Below are 10,266 nucleotides of genomic sequence, written 5' to 3'. Positions count from 1 at the left end.
CAATTTAAAGAGTTGATCTCTCTTTCTGTGCCAAACTCTTCGCAAGAAATTGGGCATATATCATCTTTTTCGCTAGGGGTGGGTTCCCTTCGGTTTTCACAAAGCTCGATGAAATAGACGTCTAGGTCAATTCTGCGGACAGCGTCTAGGCTGTGATTAGGTATTTTAACAATTATATCAATATCTGTAACCGTGGGATCACCAAGGGTCGGAATGGTGCGTGCGACAAAGTCAGAAGTCTGCTTGATAATCTCCATTGCCGAATCAAAATCTATCTCATGGTATTCAAGCATGCTCTCCATATCGCCTACCGTATCGTGTAGTAGGTGCCCATGGCTTGCTGTCTTCAAAGCGACGGATATCACAATTTCTGTTTGCTGTGTCCTTGGTCTCTTTATCTTCATGGTAATGACTCTTTTTGGAGATGATAAAGATGGAAGGCTGTAGGCTTGGTCCTGTTGTCAGCAAAGGACAGGTAATATAACTAAACATAAATTGATATTCTCAAGAACCAGCACTTCATGCCCCCCAAAACCTTCTTATCTGTCAATTGGGGTTAGTCAAGAACGACTTTTAGCTAAGTCTTACATCTTAAACTCGTGCAGTACGAGAGAGTAGTGAAGTTTGTCTCAAACGCTAGGAAGGAAGGTGCAACTGTCCTCTGCGGAGGAGCTCGTCCTGGGGTACATGACAGAACTAACTAGTCTGCTATGTATGTCCAAATACTATTAGCACTTAATATTCTTTTATTTATTTCTGCAGCATTTTAAAAAGGGTTATTTTGTTGAACCTGCTATAATTTCAAATGTGACTACTTCAATGGAAATCTGGAGAGATGAAGTATTTGGTCCTGTTCTCTGTGTCAAAACATTCTCCACTGAGGATGAGGCAATACAGCTGGCAAATGACTCCCAGTGAGTTTAGATTTTTCTTCTTATCATCACCAAGAACCACTAATAAGTGTATTACATTTTGTGCTCGACTTTGTTTATCTCTGCAGATATGGATTAGCAGGCGTTGTATTATCAAATGATCTGGAGAGGTGTGATCGCGTTAGTAAGGTATCATATTTACTATTAGTAAAAAAAACATGAGTAACTGCACGCATCTAATGATTGGATTTCATATCTTCAGTTTACGAATCCTGAACATTGTGTGTTTCAGGCATTCGAGGCGGGTATTGTGTGGGTCAACTGTTCTCAGCCATGTTTCTGTCAAGCTCCATGGGGTGGAACCAAACGCAGTGGTTTTGGCCGTGAACTAGGAGAATGGTTAGTTTCTGTATATTGCTAGCCTATAACTATGAAGAGTACAAACACACTAAAAGAGTCTCCAACCAAACGAATTGTGTCCATTTGATACACTAAGTCCCAAAAAGACCAATTTGTTTGTCTTTGCGTTGAATTGAAACAACATTTGCTTACTTGCAGGGGACTTGGGAACTACTTGAGTGTGAAGCAGGTGACGCAGTATATATCTGATGAACCATGGGGATGGTACAAACCTCCTTCCAAGCTTTAAGTCAAAACACTATACTTCTTGATGTTTCCTTTAAAGATGTAATATACCAACCTGGGTTTTAAATTGCGTGTGGCGAGCCAACTCGATTAGGGGCTCGACTCTCGCCAAGCGCCATGGCGAGGCAAGTCGATCGCCATGTGCAACACATTTAAAACAGTGTTTTTTTTTTATTTATAACTACATGTTATGACATGGCAATAACAAAAACACAGTAAAGGAGAAATTAAAACACAAATTCATTGAGTTTGTTGGATGATCCTCCGGTCTCATACATAATGGAAGTTCAAAGTAGAAGAGAATAGTATGAGACAAGGGAAGAATGATGAGAGAGGAGAATAGAGGTTTGCTTGATAGGAGAAAATAGTATATGAGAACAGAGAACTAACCGCGAAAAAAAAGAGCTAGGGAGAAGATTTGTAAGGCCGTGAATAGAGAAGAATAATATCAAAGAAAGAGCTGATGAAAACTTTTGGGAATTATCATATAGTAGATTGAGTTAGGGCTTGTTGATAGATTATATTAAACGGCAAAGCTTCATGTTAAAAGGGCTTCGGTTTAATAACCTACAAACCAAGTTAGTTTGTCTAAAATCAATGAAGCTTTGCTATAGGCACTTTAAGAACTACTACTAAAGCGTTCAATAGCGATCGCTATGTGTACCTCGCTTGGCTTTGAGGTGATGAAGCGACGAGGTCACCGCTACACCTCGCCTCAGCGCCATGGCGACCAAAGCGATCGCTATTTAAAACCAAGAATTGATATTTGGTGTGATTCATCATAAAATCTGATTCAATGTCGTGTATCCAACATCTTCAGAACCGAAGAAGCTAATACATTCTTTATTCTACAACCAGAAAATGTCTCGCCGATGCAACAAAAATAAAACAAAACAAAACTCAAAATGATCAGAAGGAAACTGTTATCCTCTCGAATGTCGAAGCATGTTTCTCTCAGATGAGATCAAAGATCTTAGTTAGCAGGTTTGTTTGCGAATGCAACACCCTTTTCGATGCTAGCTTTCAGTTCTGGCTTAAGAGCTTCTAGTGCCTTCTGCTCATACTCAGTCAGCCCTTGGAGGTCAGACTCAATCACAGCTTCAACTCCGTTCCTCCCAATCTTGATCCGTGATGCAAAGAAAGGAAGATCAGTGAGAGTGGAGTCCACGAACGAGCACTCGTAAACATCTCCATCTCCGTCAAGAGCACGAAGAGACGACTCCACAAATCTCGCTGCAGCGTACGCCATAGACAAAGTAGCCGAGCCAGCACCCGCCTTGGCATCCACAACCTCGGTTCCAGCGTTCTGAATCCTCAGAGTGAGTTTCTCGATCTCTTCGTCAGTGAAGCTGACAGAAGGCTTGGTCTTCGATAGAAGAGGCAGAATGGTGATTCCAGCGTGGCCACCGATGACGGGAACATCGACATCGATGAGCTTCAAGTTCTTTTTCTGAGAAACAAAGGTGTTAGCCCTCACAACATCCAAAGTGGTGACACCAAAGAGCTTCTTGGGATCATAGACACCTTTCTTCTTCAACACCTCAGCAGCAATGGGGACGGTGGAGTTAACAGGGTTGCTGATGATGTGGATGAACGCGTTAGGACAGTTATCAGCGACAGCCTCAACAAGCGTCTTCACTATACCGGCGTTGATGTTGAAGAGATCGTCACGGGTCATACCGGGCTTTCTCGGCACACCAGCAGGGATGACAACGACGTTGACATCTTTCAAACAATCAGCCAGCTCAGCCGGTCCGGTGAAATCACGAACCTGAGAGGGAGTGTTGCAGTGGCTCAAATCAGCGGCGACTCCCTTGACGTTGGCGATATCGTAGAGGTGGAGGGTGGAGACGAGAGGAGACATTTTGATGAGAAGTGACAGAGGCTGACCGATCCCTCCGGCAGCACCGAGGACCGCCACTTTGTAGGAAGCGTTGATGTTCAATCCGTACGGCTTCGTGTCGGTTGATTGGGATTTCATTACGGAACCGCGGAGAGACTTGGCGTTCGGTGGAAGCTCTTGCAGCTTGTACTGGCTGGAGTCTGATGGGAGTAGCTGATGGGGTTGTGAATCATCTGGAATGGCTTGTGCAGCCTCATCTTCTCCTTCTTCCTCAACCACGCCCTTGCCTTTGGTCTGATATTTTGGCGTGAAGAAGGATGGCTTGTCTACTAGTGCGGTAGCAGGGGGTAGGAACTCAACTGCAGCCTCTGAAAGTAGAGAAGTGAGACCGATCTGAGGTAGGTGGCAGTAGAGTGTTTTCTTCGCTCGGTCCTGGAATACGTAGACGTAAGGACCATCCCGATGGATCCTCGAGTGGGGACCAGCTATGAACTCCTTACTTACTAGAGAAATGACATCCAGGTAGTTCCAAGCAATGTTGTTCGATCTGTCCAGTGCTACCTCCTGGTTCTTGCAGTCTACACCCACATGTCTAAGGATCCGAGTAATCACTGCACCAAATCCACATGCATTGCTCTTTTTTTTGGTTACTTTCCCCTTGTATCCTGCTAAGTTTGCGGCCAGCACCGCTCCCATGTTGAAGGCAGTAGCAGGTGGGAATGTAGAGTTTCCAAATGCCGGTAGCAAATGCCTCACACCTTGGTACAGGAGGCACAACTCCCATTGCGTGACTGATGCGGCTGTGGTTGTCCCGTATAGCAATGAGCCAATGAGGCGTGTGGCATATCTCAGTACTGGGCTCCGGATAAGTGACTCCTTTGCCTGAGAAGATCTATAAACCCCTGTGCCAATCGTTTCCCAGAAGTTCAACAGCTCTGAAGTCCAATAAAGACCAGATGTCCTCTCCCCTGCACTCAATCCAAATAGTCCGCAGAGGTCTGTGAAAGTTACCTCATAGTATACTTTCTGCACTACGAATGCCAGAAAACCTTCCTGATGGCTATCATCGGGACGGGTGACGTATGCGGATGCTATGAACTGGCGTACCAACTCCGGATAAGTGGGTTCGTTGAGGTTGCATAGTTGGCCTAGACCCATTTTCTGGAACAGTCCTTCAATGTCTGTTTTGATTCCCAATATTGTCATCGTCTCAGGACATGCTAGTTGTGTGGCCGGAACGGCTACCTTCTTCATGTTGTTGTAGTGGGTGGTATCAGACTTATCCCACTTCTTTGGCCTTTGCTTCTCTCGCTGAGACGAACCCTCTTCTTGTGTGTTCTTCTTTGCTGACATTTTCGTGCGCTTCATTCTCTACACAATAGAATCATTGCTCTCAACATGGTTATAATCAATTAAGAACTCAAAGCAACATGAAAATGAAAAGCGAAATCGAGTTGTGATAAAAAAAACGAAATTGAAAAAAATTCTCTATCCCTAAATCATCTCAAATCATGTTCCAAACTCGTTGATCACAGACAATTGTGTTCTATTCCATGTTTAAACATTTGTTTCATGCATATTTGATCAAGGAATCAACACGGAAATAAGAAATTCACAAAACCCAAAAAATTGCTCAAGAACACGATTTCAGAATGTGGAGATTCGCGGAGTATACCTGTCTTAGGGTGAAGACGAGTGTAGGAATCAGGTAGAGCTCGAAAAATCAAGTGGAATAGAGCCCAAAATTGTTCAAATCGGATGATTATAGAGAGAGAAAGGGGGGGGGCGAATTATAGGGGAAATCGGAGGGGATGAGAGTTCAAAGGTTTAGATCCAAAAAAGGTCGGGTTTTGCCTTATAATTCTAATTTCCGAACACGCATCGATCGATACGTTTTGTTTCTATAACGCATCGATCGATCACAATCTTACGGCCCCGTAAATCCTAGTAATCGATCGATGCGTTTTTGTTCTATAACGCATCGATCGATCACAATCTTACGGCCCCGTAAATCCTAGTAATCGATCGATGCGTTTGTGTTCTATAACGCATCGATCGATGCATTTTTAAAAAAACATACAAGATTTTCCGACGAAATTCCGAGGAACAATTCAGATTGTCGATAGATCGATGGGTTACTCTCATCGATCGATCACAATCTTACGGCCCCGTCCATCCTAGTAATCGATCGATGCGTTTTTGTTCTATAACGCATCGATCGATGCATTTTTAAAAAAACGTACAAGATTTTCCGATGAAATTCCGAGGAACAATTCAGATTGTCGATAGATCGATGGGTTACTCTCATCGATCGATCACAATCTTACGGCCCGGTCCATCCTAGTAATCGATCGATGCGTTTTTGTTCTATAACGCATCGATCGATGCATTTTTAAAAAAACGTACAAGATTTTCCGAGGAAATTCCGAGGAACAATTCAGATTGTCGATAGATCGATGGGTTACTCTCATCGATCGATCACAATCTTACGGCCCGGTCCATCCTAGTAATCGATCGATGCGTTTTTGTTCTATAACGCATCGATCGATGCATTTTTAAAAAAACGTACAAGATTTTCCGATGAAATTCCGAGGAACAATTCAGATTGTCGATAGATCGATGGGTTACTCTCATCGATCGATCACAATCTTACGGCCCGGTCCATCCTAGTAATCGATCGATGCGTTTTTGTTCTATAACGCATCGATCGATGCATTTTTAAAAAAACATACAAGATTTTCCGAGGAAATTCCGAGGAACAATTCAGATTGTCGATAGATCGATGGGTTACTCTCATCGATCGATCACAATCTTACGGCCCGGTCCATCCTAGTAATCGATCGATGCGTTTTTGTTCTATAACGCATCGATCGATGCATTTTTAAAAAAACATACAAGATTTTCCGAGGAAATTCCGAGGAACAATTCAGATTGTCGATAGATCGATGGGTTACTCTCATCGATCGATCACAATCTTACGGCCCGGTCCATCCTAGTAATCGATCGATGCGTTTTTGTTCTATAACGCATCGATCGATGCATTTTTAAAAAAACATACAAGATTTTCCGAGGAAATTCCGAGGAACAATTCAGATTGTCGATAGATCGATGGGTTAATCTCATCGATCGATCACAATCTTACGGCCCGGTCCATCCTAGTAATCGATCGATGCGTTTTTGTTCTATAACGCATCGATCGATGCATTTTTAAAAAAACATACAAGATTTTCCGAGGAAATTCCGAGGAACAATTCAGATTGTCGATAGATCGATGGGATACTCTCATCGATCGATCACAATCTTACGGCCCGGTCCATCCTAGTAATCGATCGATGCGTTTTTGTTCTATAACGCATCGATCGATGCATTTTTAAAAAAACATACAAGATTTTCCGAGGAAATTCCGAGGAACAATTCAGATTGTCGATAGATCGATGGGATACTCTCATCGATCGATCACAATCTTACGGCCCGGTCCATCCTAGTAATCGATCGATGCGTTTTTGTTCTATAACGCATCGATCGATGCATTTTTAAAAAAACATACAAGATTTTCCGAGGAAATTCCGAGGAACAATTCAGATTGTCGATAGATCGATGGGATACTCTCATCGATCGATCACAATCTTACGGCCCGGTCCATCCTAGTAATCGATCGATGCGTTTTTGTTCTATAACGCATCGATCGATGCATTTTTAAAAAAACATACAAGATTTTCCGAGGAAATTCCGAGGAACAATTCAGATTGTCGATAGATCGATGGGATACTCTCATCGATCGATCACAATCTTACGGCCCGGTCCATCCTAGTAATCGATCGATGCGTTTTTGTTCTATAACGCATCGATCGATGCATTTTTAAAAAAACATACAAGATTTTCCGAGGAAATTCCGAGGAACAATTCAGATTGTCGATAGATCGATGGGATACTCTCATCGATCGATCACAATCTTACGGCCCGGTCCATCCTAGTAATCGATCGATGCGTTTTTGTTCTATAACGCATCGATCGATGCATTTTTAAAAAAACATACAAGATTTTCCGAGGAAATTCCGAGGAACAATTCAGATTGTCGATAGATCGATGGGATACTCTCATCGATCGATCACAATCTTACGGCCCGGTCCATCCTAGTAATCGATCGATGCGTTTTTGTTCTATAACGCATCGATCGATGCATTTTTAAAAAAACATACAAGATTTTCCGAGGAAATTCCGAGGAACAATTCAGATTGTCGATAGATCGATGGGTTACTCTCATCGATCGATCACAATCTTACGGCCCGGTCCATCCTAGTAATCGATCGATGCGTTTTTGTTCTATAACGCATCGATCGATGCATTTTTAAAAAAACATACAAGATTTTCCGAGGAAATTCCGAGGAACAATTCAGATTGTCGATAGATCGATGGGTTACTCTCATCGATCGATCACAATCTTACGGCCCGGTCCATCCTAGTAATCGATCGATGCGTTTTTGTTCTATAACGCATCGATCGATGCATTTTTAAAAAAACATACAAGATTTTCCGAGGAAATTCCGAGGAACAATTCAGATTGTCGATAGATCGATGGGTTACTCTCATCGATCGATCACAATCTTACGGCCCGGTCCATCCTAGTAATCGATCGATGCGTTTTTGTTCTATAACGCATCGATCGATGCATTTTTAAAAAAACATACAAGATTTTCCGAGGAAATTCCGAGGAACAATTCAGATTGTCGATAGATCGATGGGTTACTCTCATCGATCGATCACAATCTTACGGCCCGGTCCATCCTAGTAATCGATCGATGCGTTTTTGTTCTATAACGCATCGATCGATGCATTTTTAAAAAAACATACAAGATTTTCCGAGGAAATTCCGAGGAACAATTCAGATTGTCGATAGATCGATGGGTTACTCTCATCGATCGATCACAATCTTACGGCCCGGTCCATCCTAGTAATCGATCGATGCGTTTTTGTTCTATAACGCATCGATCGATGCATTTTTAAAAAAACATACAAGATTTTCCGAGGAAATTCCGAGGAACAATTCAGATTGTCGATAGATCGATGGGTTACTCTCATCGATCGATCACAATCTTACGGCCCGGTCCATCCTAGTAATCGATCGATGCGTTTTTGTTCTATAACGCATCGATCGATGCATTTTTAAAAAAACATACAAGATTTTCCGAGGAAATTCCGAGGAACAATTCAGATTGTCGATAGATCGATGGGTTAATCTCATCGATCGATCACAATCTTACGGCCCGGTCCATCCTAGTAATCGATCGATGCGTTTTTGTTCTATAACGCATCGATCGATGCATTTTTAAAAAAACATACAAGATTTTCCGAGGAAATTCCGAGGAACAATTCAGATTGTCGATAGATCGATGGGATACTCTCATCGATCGATCACAATCTTACGGCCCGGTCCATCCTAGTAATCGATCGATGCGTTTTTTCCCTCGGAATATACCGAGGGAACAGTTCCTCGGAATAAACCGAGGAAAAAGTCCGTCGGTATACTCCTATCGATCGATGTATATATGTCCAAACACGCATCGATCGATGAACTTCCGAGGAATTATCCCGACGAAGTTCTACCTCGGTATATTCCGAGGACTTTTCCGACAAACAAGGGATCCTCGGAATTTTCTCGGAAATTTATTTCCTCGGAATTCCGTCGGAAAATTCCGAGGGATTTCAGAGGAAAAAAGAAATTCCGAGGAATTATTTCCGACGACGTGTTTCGTCGGAATTTCGTCGGGATAACGATATTCCGACGAAATTCCGACGATTTTTTCCCTCAGAATCCTTGATGTTTTCTTGTAGTGTCAGTTTTGTGGCGTATAACCCAAAATACCTGACTCATGTTTAGATTTTGAAGGAGTTGTTTATAGGTATGGAATAGTTGTATAATGGAATCAAAATGTGGGGGTTTATATAGGTGGCAAGTTCTAAAAGTCTTTTAAATACACCACAAGTTACAACATTAATATATGTTGAATATTAAAGAAGTTACGAAATAATAAACATAACTTGGTCTTAACCTTAATAAATTGATCATAGTTATAAAATATGTTTCAGTTTTAATTATGTATAAAAGCGAACAATAAATAGATAAATATATTAATTTGACCAATTTATAACCATGTTTTACGTTTATAAAAATTTCAAAACTAATTACAAATTGTAAAAAGAGCCATATAATTTCAATACATAATGTTTGAGTTGTATTTTGTAATCGGTACATTATAATTAATATATATATAGGTGTCATGAAATATGTAATTTGTTTTGTCACATATATTGCTTTGTGATCTGAAATAGGTTAATAGAGCAAAAAAATATATGTGATGTTGACGAATACCATAATCAACTGTTCATTCATAGACCATAATTTATTTTACTTTTTAGGAGAATTGTTTAGGCAAGAGAGAGAGATAGGGTTTTGGGAGAATTGTTTTTTTTTACCCCCAAGATTTTAGGCAAGAGATCGATTATAGGATTTTTTTTCACTAAGATTTCTGTAAATATGGGATTTTGTAGTGATTTCGTTTAAATGTTGTGATCATGTTTATTAAGAAGACTAGGTTAAGATCCGCGCCTTGCGCGGGATCAACATTATATATATAAATTATTTTATGTATTAAATATTTTTACATATTATAAAATAATAAATATATATTAAATAATTAAAAGTCAGTAACTATTAAAAATATAATTAAATTGGTGCAAACATATAAATCAATTGTATTAATCCAAATTTTTTTTATTTGATAGGATATGTTATTAAATTTAAATGATACTAACATAGATAATATATTTTAGTATATTTTTAATATTAATGTCTATTAAATACTGATTTATACTCATATAGTTTTTTGATCATTTGTATCTTTTATA

At 40.6% G+C, this 10,266-nt stretch overlaps 2 protein-coding genes across 2 annotated transcripts; one reads left to right on the top strand and one right to left on the bottom strand.

Moving 5' to 3' along the window:
* The first annotated feature begins 433 nt into the window (after positions 1–433).
* Positions 434–1,756, top strand: LOC106344960 (betaine aldehyde dehydrogenase 2, mitochondrial-like). The gene is made up of 6 exons (XM_013784246.1): positions 434–475; positions 606–683; positions 763–914; positions 1,001–1,061; positions 1,165–1,271; positions 1,431–1,756. The coding sequence occupies exons 1-6, from the start codon at positions 434–436 to the stop codon at positions 1,519–1,521; spliced, it is 531 nt and encodes a 176-aa protein (XP_013639700.1). The 3' UTR covers positions 1,522–1,756.
* Positions 1,757–2,276: 520 nt separating this feature from the next.
* On the bottom strand, positions 2,277–5,210 carry LOC106344959 (malate dehydrogenase, chloroplastic-like). Its single transcript, XM_013784245.1, has 3 exons — positions 5,036–5,210; positions 3,810–4,731; positions 2,277–3,542 (listed from the first exon to the last, which is right to left on the bottom strand). The coding sequence occupies exons 2-3, from the start codon at positions 4,726–4,728 to the stop codon at positions 2,491–2,493; spliced, it is 1,971 nt and encodes a 656-aa protein (XP_013639699.1). The 5' UTR covers positions 4,729–4,731; positions 5,036–5,210; the 3' UTR covers positions 2,277–2,490.
* Positions 5,211–10,266: the final 5,056 nt, after the last annotated feature.

Source organism: Brassica oleracea, chromosome C5, assembly GCF_000695525.1.
Source record: "Brassica oleracea var. oleracea cultivar TO1000 chromosome C5, BOL, whole genome shotgun sequence".
Classification (NCBI taxonomy): Eukaryota; Viridiplantae; Streptophyta; class Magnoliopsida; order Brassicales; family Brassicaceae; genus Brassica; species Brassica oleracea.
Note: the sequence above shows the minus strand (reverse complement) of the source record. Positions and strands in the feature narration are given on the sequence as shown.